This window comes from Oncorhynchus keta, chromosome 26 (genome assembly GCF_023373465.1).
Source record: "Oncorhynchus keta strain PuntledgeMale-10-30-2019 chromosome 26, Oket_V2, whole genome shotgun sequence".
NCBI lineage: Eukaryota > Metazoa > Chordata > Actinopteri > Salmoniformes > Salmonidae > Oncorhynchus > Oncorhynchus keta.
The window spans coordinates 10865792-10881377 of NC_068446.1; the positions used below are offsets into that span (position 1 = coordinate 10865792).

General features: G+C 44.5%; 1 protein-coding gene across 6 annotated transcripts in view; it reads right to left on the reverse strand.

Moving 5' to 3' along the window:
• The window catches only part of LOC118358914 (potassium voltage-gated channel subfamily C member 1-like), a 133871-nt gene that overhangs the window by 58620 nt on the left and 59665 nt on the right, over positions 1 to 15586 (reverse strand). For 5 of the 6 annotated variants that reach the window (XM_052480223.1, XM_052480222.1, XM_052480220.1 and 2 more), the window contains exon 2: positions 13149 to 14109. In XM_052480223.1, the coding sequence (XP_052336183.1) occupies positions 13149 to 14109 (961 nt within the window). Of the gene's footprint in view, positions 1 to 7554; positions 11425 to 13148; positions 14110 to 15586 lie in introns of those variants that run through there. The other variant, XM_052480224.1, reaches the window with a different exon arrangement.

A 15586-nucleotide genomic window follows, 5' to 3' on the forward strand; every position in this document is an offset into this window, starting at 1 on the left:
CCATGGTGCTTGCCTACGGAGCTGTGAGGGGAACGGCACCTCAGTACCTCCAGGCTCTGATCAGGCCCTACACCCAAACAAGGGCACTGCGTTCATCCACCTCTGGCCTGCTCGCCTCCCTACCACTGAGGAAGTACAGTTCCCGCTCAGCCCAGTCAAAACTGTTCGCTGCTCTGGCCCCCAATGGTGGAACAAACTCCCTCACGACGCCAGGACAGCGGAGTCAATCACCACCTTCCGGAGACACCTGAAACCCCACCTCTTTAAGGAATACCTAGGATAGGATAAAGTAATCCTTCTCACCCCCCCCCCCCTTAAAAGATTTAGATGCACTATTGTAAAGTGGCTGTTCCACTGGATGTCATAAGGTGAATGCACCAATTTGTAAGTCGCTCTGGATAAGAGCGTCTGCTAAATGACTTAAATGTAATGTGTAAATGTGGTTAACTGCCTGTTCAGGGGCAGAACGACAGATTTGTACCTTGTCAGCTCGGGGGTTTGAACTTGCAACCTTCCGGTTACTAGTCCAACGCTCTAACCACTAGGCTACCCTGTTGAACACTGTCTCTTTAACTACCTTGTTTTCTCAATAACAGTACCTCTCCTTCACTTCATCCCTCTCTCCTCTTCTCCCTAAATCCTCTAGGTTATATCAGCTGTGTCGGTGAACCCCTCCCGCATCTGAACTGGCTACATAGAGGGCACAGCATGATCAGAGGTGAGAGGTCACTTGGTCAGGACACCAGGAAGTATTATTAAAGAGAAGCTTTACTTTGAAATACAGATAGAGATGCAGTAGTCCCAGAGTTAATGATCCAAGGTCAGTTTTGCATGTCACCTCCTGATGATTATGACTAACAATCTTAGAATAAAAAATGAAAACACAAGGATTAAACATGCTCTCTCTCTCTCGTCTGCAGATGTTTGGATGAGAGGATGCCAACCCCCAGTCCCATCATTGCCACCTCACCCGCTCTTAAGATAACCTTCGGGCCGACTCGAGACACTTATATAATTGTGATGAACTGAGAGAATATTTGGGTAGCACTGATTCATTAATCATATGCTGCCTTCTCTGCTCCTATGTTCTTATCTCTTTCCGTTTGTCTTTTACACCTCTCGCAGCCTCCTCTTTCTTCCTCTGTTTTTATAATGCACAACAGATGTGCATTGAAGTACAGATTTCACTTGTATTTATAAATTTACAATTATAATATTTATAATGTACGTATTTATAACACTTGGATAATAAACTTCTTTCAATAAAGTATTTCACATTCTCTACTGGTTGAAATGAAACCTCATTTGATGAAATACTATACCTATCCTGTGTTTACCAGATCAATGCAAAAGAAGGGCATTTTATTTTATTTAACCTTTATTTACTAGGCAAGTCAGTTAAGAACAAATTCGTATTTACAATGATGACTTAGATATTAGATATTGAGATAAACCTGTCATGACGTTTATGACCCCCATAAATACCTTTCCCCCTTTTCTCTCTACTCTACAGAATGAACCTTTGGAAAGCCCTTTGTTAATAGAGAGAGTATGGTGACATCAAAAGGTTGGGAACGGAACAATATTTCTGTAATCCAACCAGTTGAAAGTATCCATTGGTACTTAAAGAATATGATGTCAGTTTAAATCAAATCAGAGTTTATTTGTCATGTGCGTCGAATACAACAGGTGTAGTAGACCTTACAGTGAAATACTAAAAAGGTATTAGGTGAATAATAGGTAAGTAAAGAAATAAAAACAGTAAAAAATGAAAATGAAAAATAACAGTAGTGAGGCTATATACAGGCACCGGTTAGTTGGGCTGATTGAGGTAGTATGTACATGTAGATATGGCTAAAGTGACTATGCATATGATTTAAAAAAAGAGTAGCAGTAGCTTAAAAGAGGGGTTGGCGGGTGGCACTAGTTGGTCGGGGCCAATTGAGGCAGGGGCACTAGTTGGTCGGGCCAATTGAGGCAGTATGTACATGAATGTACAGTTAAAAGTGACTATGCATATATGATAAACAGAGAGTAGCAGCAGAGTAAAAGAGGGGTTGGGGTGGGCACACAATGCAAATAGTCCGGGTAGCCATTTGATTACCTGTTCAGGCGTCTTATGGCTTGGGGGTAAAAACTGTTGAGAAGCCTTTTTGTCCTAGACTTGGTGTTCCGGTACCGCTTGCAATGCGGTAGTAGAGAGAACAGTCCATGACTGGGTTGGCTGGTGTCTGACAAATTTTTAGGGCCTTCCTCTGACTCCGCCTGGTGTAGAGGTCCTGGATGGCAGGCAGCTTAGCCCCAGTGATGTACTGGGCCGTATGCACTACCCTCTGTAGTGCCTTGCGGTCGGAGGCCGAGCAGTTGCCGTACCAGGCAGTGATGCAACCAGATATTGCAGTTTCTAGAATAATGTTGTTGATGTGAGCAATTACCAGCCTTTCAAAACACTTCATGCCTACGGACGTGAGTGCTACGGGTCAGTAGTCATTTAGGCACGTTGCCTTCGTGTTCTTGGGCACAAGGACTATAGTGGTCTGCTTGAAACATGTTGGTATTACAGACTCAATCAGGGACATGCTGAAAATGTCAGTGAAGACACCTGCCAGTTGGTCAGCACATGCCCGGTGTACACGTCCTGGTAATCTGTCCGGCCCCACAGCCTTGTGAATGTTGACTTGTTTAAAGGTCTTACCTACGTTGGCTACGGCGAGCGTGATCACACAGTCATCCGGAACAGCTGATGCTCTCATGCATGCCTCAGTGTTGCTTGCCTCGAAGTGAGCATAGAAGTGATTTAGCTCGTCTGGTAGGCTTGTGTCACTGGGCATCTCACAGCTGTGCTTCCCTTTGTAGTCTGTAATAGTTTAAAAGCCCTGCCACATAGGACGAGCGTCGGTGCTGTGTAGTACGATTCAATCTTAGCCCTTTGCCTGTTTGATGGTTCGTCGGAAGGCATAGCAGGATTTCTTATAAGCTTCCGGGTTAGAGTCCCGCACCTTGAAAGCAGCAGCTCTACCCTTTAGCTCAGTGCGAATGTTGCCTGTAGTCCATGGCTTCTGGTTGGGGTATGTACGTACAGTCACTGTGGGGACGACGTCCTCGATGCACTTATTGATAAAGCCGTGACTGATGTGGTGTACTCCTCAATGCCATCGTAAGAATCCCAGAACATGTTCCAGTCTGTGATAGCAAAACAGTCCTCTAGTTTAGCATCTGCTTAACCTGACCATCTTCGACCAATCTATCGAAGCGCAGCTCAGGGATAAATATATTTTTTGCATTTTCCTTTTCCGAATGGGCAGTTAATTAGAATGCATATGTTTCTGTATTTACAATAGCATAGCTTCATAACGTCCGATAGAGACCCAATCCTTTTGTTCCTCAGTCTTCCCGCTCTTTCATTCAGCCGTCATATCGGTTTCATCCGCTAGTGACGTTTTCTTTTATGACATAATTAGTAATCAATGCATGATCCATCCTGTGTATATGTAATTCTGTGTGACTATTTAGGTATTTTGTAAATAAATTACTAAACCAAATTTTGTATTGCTGATGAACTTGTTAGCCATGTTCGTGAAGATAACCAAGATTTTTACGACGTTCAGATGAGACTGAATAAGGTGACGATTAATAATTGACTGTTATTGATATAAAAGATTACCAGGCCTTTTAGAGTTTATTCGGAAGACAACAGCTCTATAAACATTCTTCTGAGGTGCCACGACTTCCTAGTTAATTACATTTACATGATTAGTTTAATCAGGTAATAGTAATTATAGAGAATTATTTTATAAAATAGCATGTTATATAATTTAATCCATAGTAAAGACACGACAAATCGGTTTTAGAGTATTTACATGATGCATAGGAAGTGTAGTGTACTGTTTTTTCAGTTATTTTTCTGTATATATTAATTACAAATCAGCTTTTAACTAGTTAAATCCTGTTTCTAGTCTATTAGTCACAATGCGTAACCATTGATGTTCTAGGACCAAGATTGGTAAACACTGTTGAAGTGTATAATTGTAGTACATACAGTGGGGCAAAAAAGTATTTAGTCAGCCACCAATTGTGCAAGTCCAGGCCTTTGCACGGCTCTCTCCGCTGCTCCGTTTGATGCTGGATGGTAAGATGGTGACAGGATGTGCCTTACTCCGTTGTTCTTGAGAAACATTTCAAAATTGTTTGACGTGAACGGACAGCCAATGTCCGATACGAGCTCCTTGACTAGTCCAAAGGATGCGAACAGGTGTCTGAGAAGATTGATGGTCTTCTCAGCTGTGGTCAGTTGAGTAGGGAACACTTCCATCCACTTGGAATGGACATCGACGACAACAAGGAAATGTTGCTTGTCAATCTCGGCGTAATCCACATGGATGAGATCCCAAGGTGTAGCAGCCCAGGACAATGGATGAAGAGGTGCAGCAGCAGGCTTGTTGCGAACAGCTTCACAAGGTGAGCAGTGGCCTACATGCTGTTGAATGTCCTGATCCAGTCCAGGCCACCACAGATATCTGCGAGCGAGTGCTTTCATTCGAGTGATCCCTGGATGTCCCTCATTCAGGTCAGATAGCAGTCCCCTCTGGAATTTGTGAGGTACCACCACCCTTGATCCCCACAGAACACATCCTTGATCAGTGGACAACTGGTCTTTCTTGTCGATGAATGGACGAAGGTTATCGTCATTTACGAAGGTTGGCCAACCGCCTAATGTTAAGTCCAAGAATTTGGAAAGCACTGGGTCTTTCCTTGTTTCCTCTGCTATGTCTGAAGCAAATATGGGCAGTTCGTCAATGAGAGAGATCTGGAAGACTGCTCTATCGTCTTCACTGTCGGAGTCACTATTGCATGGTAGTCTTGATAGTGCATCGGCATTTGCGTGATCACTGGATCGTCTGTACTCAATCTCGTAGTCGTAGGCTAACAATATCAGAGCGCAACGTTGCATTCGAAGTGCAGCAAGGGTTGGTATAGCCGATTTTGGTCCAAGGATGGCCAACAGAGGCTTGTGATCTGTCAGCAGTTGGAACTTCCTTCCGTAGAGGTATTTGTGAAACTTCTTCACTCCTAATATTATGCTCAGGGCTTCCTTCTCAATTTGAGCATAATTTTTCTGACTTGGTGACAGAGTCCGTGATGCAAATGCAATAGGGTGTTCTTCACCTGGCGGTTGGTTGGGTGCAGGCCTTGTGTATCAATCTTGTATCTGAGATACTCCACTGAGACCTGGAGGAACTCACACTTGCTGCGTTTCATTTTCACTCCGTATTTCTCCAGTCTTGACATCACTTTGTCCAGCACTACAAGGTGCTCTCCAATGGTTGGTGCTGACACGAGGATGTCGTCCATGAAGCACACAACATTGTCTATACCGTCCAAGATCTGATCCATTGTGTGTTGGAATATCGCTGGAGCTGTCGAGATTCCATAGGCCAAGCGATTGAATCTGAATAGCCCCTTGTGTGTATTGATGGTCAGATACTGTTCTGACTCCGGATCCAGCTTCAGTTGCTGATAAGCGAATGCCAGGTCCAGCTTACTGAAAACCTTCCCACCAGCTAGAGTGGCAAACAGCGTTTAGTATTGGATATTCCTCTGGTAGTATGCAGCGATTTACTGTGACCTTGTAGTCACCGCACATTCTGACAGTCTTGTCTTTCTTTGGGACTACAACAATCAGAGCGGCCCAGTTGCTCCTCGATACTTTCGTGATTATGTTATTCTTCTGTAGGCAGTCCAGTTCCTTCTCTACTGCATAGGGAACTGGGTGTGGTTTATGAAAGGTAGGCTTGGTTCCTTCTTGCACTCTGACTTTTGCTGTGAAGTCTTGTATTTCACCGTAGCCATCTTTGAAAAGTTATTTGTGCGTCTCCAGCATGTTAGTGTGTGTAGCCTGACTCACTGGTTTGTCATTTCTCAGACTGAAGATTTCTCCCCAGTTCAACTTGATCTTTTGTAGCCAGTTTCCGCCTAGCAAGGCTGATTTTTCTCCTTTAACAATGACAAGCGGTAGCGTCCACTCCTTCCCCCTCATACCGGACTGGTACCTGGATCTGCCCTAACACAGGAATAGTGTCACCAGTGTATGAAGAAAGGCGGATGGACGCGGGCTGAAAAGGGCACTCTTTCAGTTTTTCTTTGTAGAGTCTCTCTGGAACTCTCTGGAGATACAGACGCTCCGGTGTCCAGCTGCATTTTTACTGGTTTTCCCGCTAACTCCATGTTGAGATAGATTCCATCTTTTTGTTGTTGAGCTGTGTACACTGAACAGTTCCACTACTGTTTCAGTTGTGTCTTCCTCTTCTTGTGCTGCGTCTGACACTTTGTGCGCTCTTGCTGTGCGTTTCGAGGCTTTACACACTCTTTGTAAATGTCCAACCTTTCCACAATTGTGGCACTTTCCATTTTGGAATCGACATTCACTGTGCTGATGATTATCTCCCCCACATCTGTAGAAACTCGGCTTAGACCTTTGAGATGTGGGCTACTTTGTTCTTGTGTAACCTTGAGGACAGGACTGAGAAAAGTGTGACTTTTGTGAGCCTTTTTCACCACGTGCATCACTGACCTTGTGAACACCTTTCTGACGTTCTGCATGTCCCGATAGCTCAATAGTATCCCTGTGGGCAAGCTCGAGTCCAAGTGCAATATTACAGGCTTTCTTAAAGGTCAGGTCATTCTCTGACAGAAGCCTTCTGTGATATGCTTCACCTGTGAGACCACATACAAACTTGTCTCGGAGAGCATCATCAAGAAATCGTGCAAACTCACATGTATTTGCCAGCCTTTTTAAAGCAAGGATGTAGTCAGCCACGGTTTCCCCTAGACTCTGGTGACATTGGTAATATCTGAAACGTTCTGCAATGAGAATTGGCTCAGTTCTGCATCGTTCAACTCCACTGCTTTTATTGGTTCAATGAGACATTTCAGCAATCCATACTCAGTTGGACCCAAAACACTGAGAAATACATCTGCTTTCTTTTCATCTTTGATTTCATTTGCAGCCAGCCAACGCTCCAAACGCTCCAAATAGGAATCAAAATCCTCTTTTGTAGCCTCAAACTCTGGTACTCGGCCAATGGTTGCCATTTTCACAGTTATTTGTTCAGTTTCCTTATTCCTTGTATTCCTTAATTTTCATCTAATTCTTCACTTCAGAAATTTCTGCAATTACTTCATTCACTGCACTCATTTGTAATAATGTACGCACCGTGTTACGTTCATTCTTCCTTTTTTTTCTTGACAATATTTCTCCACTGAGATCGCCTAATTTCAATGGGTTCAATGACATGTTTTAAATTTAACCACCAGAGGGCAGTGTCGCTATTCTGGACTCCAATAGTCTTGCTACTTGGCAGCTCTGAATACTGTACCTACTAGCAGTGCTTAGCCTTCTCTACTGGTGAAAGAAAATAAAAAATAGCTGACGAATTACATAATTATTTTGAGTTTCATTACTCACACAACATTCTTCCCTTCAAGCAATGTCCGTTTATGTAGTTTAATCACCTCATCGCCACTGTAATATTTGTGTTGTGGAGAAATTACCAGACAGTTCGTTTTCGTTTAGTCAAAACCCCTCGTGCTCTACAGTTCCCGGCACCCTAGTGCGCATGTGCATTTCCTATTAGGCGTAGTAACGTAACACTGCCGTAATACGTTACTGCTTAGTAACTGCATAGTAACTAATATAAACAGATGTAGATCCCAGATACTACAGTACAAAAGTGAGTTAGTTAACGTTACACATTCATAGGCATACATGTATTGTTATCCTCCATTGCACAATAAGCAAGAACATCGCTAGCTACGTTATTTCATCTATCTGCATTGCATGGCAAATATCAGCAGGGCAAGCTTAGAAAATTGTACATTCAATTTGTAGTAAATGCTTTAGCTAGCTAGATTCTTTACATCCACTGTTTCACAACACGACAGCCTGGGTTGCTGGTTGTTTCAGGAGTCCCTAAAGCAAAACCAGAATTACGACACCCATAATTGCAACACCCATAAAGCTAGCCAGCTAGCTGGCTAATGTTAGCTTGTCAGCTAGCTTGCTAAATCGCGATTTTCGTAAATTAACTTTATGATTAAAAAAATATGCATAATCGTTTGTCTCTACATTAACTAACATATTCCTGTCAACTGTACATTTTTTGCACGATTCGTTATGACGTTATAATAACTTACATTTGCTTCCATCCTAGTATTTTGTCAGCCATCTTTGCTGAAGAAAGTCTCCAGCCTTGGGTGGCATAGCGTCAAATCCGTCATAAGAACCACTCGATATGATTGGTCATCGCCCAACGGTTGCCGCTGGTGATTTGCATAAACTTGGGAAAATATTATTTTTCGACCACCTCCCCCCATGCCACTTTCGCACCGCCCAAAGGTCCCCCGCCCTCTCCGCTTTCCTTCCATTGAAATGAATGGGGAGTTTCACCGCGCGACACCCTGTGCTAAGTGTTTCATGCCCGTAGAATGCCAGAGCGTTTGTGCCCAGTAGACCAGCCAATCACAGGTGGCAAGTTCACCCAGCCGGGATACGCTGGGCTAGGAAGCCCAGCGCATCAAGACGTTATCTCACAGCGCAGATACCAACCTCCGGCTTCCAGCACATATAGGGTTGCCAACTTTCTCACTACCAAATATGCCAACTTTCTCACTACCAAATAAGGGACAAAAGGTAGCGTGCCAGAGCACGGTGCCACGGCGGTGTAGGTATGGTGTTGTGTGAATGACTATACAGTGTATATTCATATTCTTATTAAATTGGAAAAGTAAAACATGGTTATATTCCATTTTGTCTATAGCTTTTTTTTTTTTTTTTTTTATAAACCTCAAAATAAATTATCAAAGAAATGTCAATTTTGACCTTTACAGCAAAAAAATAAATTAAAAACATTTCAAATGCAAAAGAGGAAAAGAGGGGCATGAGTCACTCACCAAGTTTTTCCATGGATATTCTTTGCTGCTCTTGACTGATTCAAGCAGTCCTTTGTCCTTTTGCATAGCCAGAGAGAAGTCCTCACATGACAAGTCACAGTTCACAGATATTTAAAGTTCATTTTTGATCAGCTCTGTGCGGCATCTGTTTCTTGAGTCTGACCATTTAAATGGTCATCAGAGAGAAAATCCTCTCTACAAAGGCATTTGAGCCTGGCACACGGAGGACAAATGAGACCAATCCTGAACATGTTGATCAAGTTGGCTTTCCCTAGGTTTTGGAAAACTGCCACCCACTTCTCACTGGTGGATTTTGTGGTATCCTGTCTGGCTTTCTGTATTTCCTCCCAGCAAGCGCAAAACTCTTCATAGAGTTGGTCCATACTGACGGTCTCTGTCATTTTGAGGGCAACCACCACCTGCTTCAGGTCAGTGAAGGAGAGCTCCTCATAGAGGCCGATCCATTTCAGTTTCACCATTACATGTTCTGGTGAGAAATCAAACCACTGGTCAATGTATGTCACAGTGTCATAGAACTTCAAAGTCCTGTTGCTGCTTGGATCTTTGTGCTGACAATTGTTTGTCCATCAGCTGCTTGGTCTGGTATCCAAAAAAAAGCTGTCCTGTTTCCGCTGAAGCATCTTCATTTTAAACTTTTGGACTTCCTTGTAAACATCTGTCATGCAGAGCGTTGTTTCCTCCAGCTTTTTTACGAGTTGGTCAAAAACACACCCCAACGTTGTGGAAAAAGCACAGATAAATCTCAGCAGCTTCCGTTTTTTCTTCGTACTCAAAAATACTCTTTGTCTCCCCAGAGGACCTGAAGTATGCAGAGCTGGCCAGCTTTGCAGGAGACAATCGACAGCTGGATGAAGAGAGAGTCATCATGTGCAAACATGTCTCAGAATTTCACGCCACTCAATGTCAACAAAGGCAAAAAATGCTCGCAGTTCCTCTCTTCGGGAAGCAGATACGGAGAAGTGGCTGTCGATCTTTAAAACAATTGTCTCAATACCCACTGACAGCTGATCGCAGGCGGGCTTGCAGGCATTATGAGCTATTTGAACTGGGCAATTAGCTTTCAGAATGCGATTGTTGTCACTGCTCAATAGCTGGTAAACAGAGTGGTGTTTTCCAAAGTTGACATTGGCATTATCTGCTGCATAGGCTGCGATGTGTCTAATATCCAGTTCATGCTTTTCCAGACAGCTCATCAGAGCTTGATGTTTGCCATTTGCAGTTTCATCACTGTCTTCATGAAAGTCAAGTAACTTGCACTGCACTCCATCAGCCACAGAGAAATATCTCACGCACACTGGAAACATTTTTCTATTTCCCTTGTTGGAGGCATCACTGGCAACTGAGAAATACACCGGCTCACCTTCGGTCGGGGACAGATCATCCAAAATATCCCGCACAGACTTTGGTCCTAAAACATTCATTTTAATCATCTCAGCTTTCGTTCTTCCCAAGTGCAACTTCTTCACAACATTTTGAGTCATGGAACAAAGCACCGTTGAGCTTAACAAGGCAGTCGGTGCTGTTGTAGCCGAGTCCGTGTTTAACTGTATGGTACACATACGAGAGGCTTCACTTGCAGCGACTTTGTAATTTTCTGCAGTAGACGTTGCAATGAATGCACTGATATTACTAGCCCCTTTAGCCAGCATGGCCTTCTTATGCATTTCTGTGGATGCATGCTGAGTTAGGTCACTCTCCCCTCCAATGGCCAATTGAGAATTCCCGACGGCATAAAGTACAGAAAGCTTTCATCCAGTCACCACTGACGGGGCTTATCCCACATCTTTTTTGCTTCCCATTGTTTGTTGTAGCTGCACAGTCTTTTATTTTTTTGCAGGTTTATCCATATTTCCTTGATATGCCAAACTGACTGAACAACAACAGAAATGACTTTGCAAGAATTGGCGCGTTTAGGCTATACTGTGATTGGATGAATATACGGGACAAGGGATGTCCCGTATGGGACAAACCAATTTAGCCCAGTATAAGGGACATCCCAGCTAATACGGGACAGTTGGCAACCCTAAGCACACAGCACAGCAAGACAGGAAAGGAGTCAGAAGACTCTGGTAGATTGCTGGAACACAGATGAAAAACCTGACCGTCGAGGAGTATCCAAGGCTAGTCGGCCCAAACGTGTCTAGACAGTCAGTCACAACACAGATGTATCCTCTCTCGGCTTTCAGGGAGGGCACCACACCGGCTTATCTCCTCATGTCGAAACCAGCAGATGTCCCTGCTTGGTTTACTAGCGATTTTAACACTTCGATTGCTTTGATCCTGTAGGATTTTAGATTTTGCCTGTTGTTTAACTTTCACAGCCTATAACGGTTTTTGCGAAGTAATAAAAACGTGTAACACTTGAAATAAACAAACAGCGTGACACAACACGCTTAGCGAAACTGCCCTGCCGCCATCTTGATTGTAGAAATGTGTTGGTCCATGCCTCACGACCTGAAATAAAAGATCCCAGGACTAAAAAGCATGTTCAATGGAAATTCTTGATTTAAATCTATTTTTACTCTAGGCTTAAACTGTTTCCCAGATCCTGGCCCTACAACTTTCAAACAGAGCCTAGTTGGTTACTCCACACCAATCCCTATTTACATTTGAGTCATTTAGCAGAGGCTCTTATCCAGAACGACTTACAGTAGTGAATGCATACATTTTAATACTTTTTTTGCTACTAGTTCCCTGTGGAAATTGAACTCACAACCCTAGCGCTGCAAGCAGCCATGCTCTACAGCCTGAGCTACACTTGTCTCCCCTCCTGGGCTGTAAGCTGTGTTGACAGAAGGAGCTCTTTTGGCTGTGTGAACTCACCAGCTGATCGGGACTGGCATGTCCCTACAAACACACACACACACACAAAAAAAAAGACTATTTATTACTAGTGTGGGGGGTTGCTAGTGCAAGAGGGAAATAGGCCTATATGATGTACAAATGTATGTAAGTGTGTGTGTGTATAATGTATTACTTGTCAATTCAGTGTGCAGTGTTTCCCCTATATTTATTTAGCTGCAGTGGCCCACTGCTGGTTGTTCTGATACACAACTTTAACATTCACTGCCCTTGACATACTCACATCTTGCAGGAATGTTGTCAGCGCTTTTAAATGTAACCTGCTAAATAGTTGCATTTGAAAATGTTGAGTACTCAATAATTTAATTGAATACAAACACAGATTCCAGTACTTGAGTACTCACGTACATCCCGAGTGTGTGTGTACATGCACGTGTGTGTGCGTGTGTGTGCTTGGGTGAGTGCACGCGTGCGATCAGGTATCAGGCACTGAGTAGCCTACATATGTAAATTGAGGGGCCCTCTAGAATTCCATTTTACATGCTTCTCAACTTCTCTCTTGTCATAACTAATCCTTCTCCCAATCCACCCCCATCCCAACCCTCCACCCATCACCCGCTTTACTCTTCAAGTTTAATTACATTTCTGTCCACTGTCAAACAGCGTTTTGACAGGCCAATCTTCCCAACCAAATATTTATAAACGTTAAAGCCGACGTGTTGAGAGCTACCCAGCAGAGAGAGAAGGATGAGGGTGGAGGGGTGGCTGGGAGGGGTTAGATTATGGGATCACCCTGCTCTATACAGAGCTACGGTGTCTATCTGACCTCATCAGCTTGTGTGTGTGTGCATGTGTGTGTGCGTGCGTGCGGCCTCAGCTTCCCTATTTAACATGGTTACAGATCCACTTCATTTCTCCCCACACTCTCTAATCGGGTTAATTCTACAGACTGGAGAGGGATGGAAACACACACACCACATACCCACACATGCGGTAGAAAGGGAGGATTGTGATGGTTGGGAACCATAATCTGACAAAGTGCTATTTAAGACTGTTCCAATATTTTATGGGTGTTCATCATTGGCTAAAGTTCAGTACAGTGATTCAGACTTGGGGTACATGTTGTGGTACATTGGGTTAGTTATATGTGACTCAGAGACAAGCCGAGACACCACATCATGTAGAGAGAGTGATCGGGGTAATTTGATCACAATATTGCAATATTAGTGTGGGATGCTGCAGGTCACCAGCAGTCAGTCACTCTAGATAGATTCCAAATATACTTCATCCACTCACACAGGCGCGTGCACGCACACACATGCCTCTCCTCTCCTTCTCTCCCTCCATCCATCTCCTCCCTCCCCTGCTCTACTCACCTGTCCTGTTGATCTCGATGATCTCCTCCTGGGCCAGAGGGCAGTCCCCTCCCCCCAGGCTGCCTGAGCCCACCATACCCGGCCCGGCAGTGGCCATGGCCAGGGCGTCTGGCTTGCAGTAGTTGGGCGAGCCCGGCATGGTGGGCCGAGGGATGTGCTTGCCCTTCCTCTTGGGCAGCTTCTGCTTGGCCATGGCCAGTGAGTAGTACATGCCAAAGTTGTTGACGATGACGGGCACAGGCATGGCAATGGTCAGCACCCCCGCCAGGGCACATAGTGCGCCCACTAGCATCCCCGACCACGTCTCGGGGTACATGTCCCCATAGCCCAGAGTGGTCATGGTGACCACGGCCCACCAGAAGCCAATGGGGATGTTCTTGAAGTTTGTGTGTTTGGCGGCCGTAGGGTCGTCAGGGTCGGCACCGATGCGCTCGGCATAGTAGATCATGGTGGCGAAGATGAGCACCCCGAGGGCGAGGAAGATGATGAGAAGGAGGAACTCGTTGGTACTGGCGCGGAGCGTGTGGCCCAGCACCCGCAGACCCACGAAGTGACGAGTCAACTTGAAGATACGCAGGATCCTGACGAAGCGCACCACTCGCAGGAAGCCCAACACGTCTTTGGCGGCTTTGGAGTCCAGACCGCTCAGCGCCACCTCCAGGTAGAAGGGCATGATGGCAATAAAGTCAATGATATTGAGGGTGCTACTGAAGAACTCCTTCTTGCAGGGGCAGAAGATCACGCGCATCATGACCTCGATGGTGAACCAGATGACGCACGTTCCCTCCACATAGGTGAGCCAGCCGTCGGTCACCACCTCGTAGACGATCTCCTGAGTTGTCACATTGCCCACCGTCACGTTTTCTGTTTTGTTGTAGATGGTGTTGAAGGCCTCGTGCGTCTCCAGGCAGAAGGTGGTGATGGAGATGAGGATGAACAGAAGGGAGAGGAACGCACAGTACTGTAGGAGAGGAGAGAGGGAGAAAGATGGTTAGGTTCAAGTTTTTTGTACATAGTTGCCTTTTACAGGATTATGTTTCTTGGGCTCATTGAATTCTCACTGAAGCCTAACCCAAAGGATTTACAGATGATGTCATTCACAAACTGTATCACAGAAAACATGCAGCAACAGAGGTTAACCTAAACGGCAACAAAAAAAACACCAATGGTTCCCACTTTGCAAGAATAGATCTGTTTTACACAGTTTTTAGGTCTAAAGCCAACGATTACACAGGCACTCTGATGAACTCACAGTTCAAGTGAACAAACCACATACCAACCATACAGTCGGGATTGGGGATTGGGGAGTAACGGATTACAAAAAAATAGTGACTGTAATTCGTTATGTTACCAGCAAAAATATTGTCATCAGATTACAGAGATTTTTGAAAAACTAAATGATTACTTCTAGGATTACTTTTACATTCAGAAAATACATTTGCAACAAACTTATTTGACACCTTTCTGTTTTTTCAATTACATTTTCAGCGCAAATGTAAGTTTGTTCCACCTGAGCGAGTGACCACAAGTCAGAGACCAATATGATGACACACAAAACTAGCTGAAATCACTCAATTCTGCCTCAAGGACAAGACTCATAAATGTCAAACTGCTAAAGAGGCCATTAGAAGAAGACAAAACATTGTCTTCTTCTAATGATTACCAACAACGATGAGACAGCCTACAGGGAGGAGATGAGGGAAGGTAGAAAGCTCCTCAACGTACACATCACTGACAAACTGAAATGGTCCCCCCACACAGACAATGTGGTGAAGAAGGCGCATCAGCGCCTCTTCAACCTCAAGAGCCTAAATACATTTGAGTGGTGCCTGGCCCCTGAAACCCTCACAAACTTTTACAGATGCACAATTGAGAGCATCCTGTCGGGCTGTATCCCCGCCTGGTACGACAACTGCACCGCCCACAACCGCAAAGCTCTCCAGAGGGTGGTGCGGTCTGCCCACACATTACTGGGGCCAAACATCCCGCCCTCCTGGACACCTACAGCACCCGATGCCATAGGAGGGCCAAAAATATCATCAAGGACATTAACCACCCGAGCCACTGCCTGTTCATACCGCTATCATCCAGAAGGCAAGGTCAGAACAGGTGCATAAAAGCTGACACAGAGAGACTGAAAAACAGCTTCTATCTCAAGGCCATCAGACTGCTAAACGGCCATCACTAGCACATCAGAGACGGTTGCATATAGACATAGATTAGGAATCACTGGCCACTTTTAGAAATGGATTACAAGCCACTTAAATAATGTTCTGTATCTTCCATTACTCATCTCATATGTATAAACTGCCCTCCACACTATTCCACGGTATCTTAGCCACTTTTAAATTGTGTTTACATATTGCATCATCAGTACGACCAAGAACATGACTTTCGCGAAGCGGATCCTGTGTTCTGCCTTTCACCCAGGACAATGG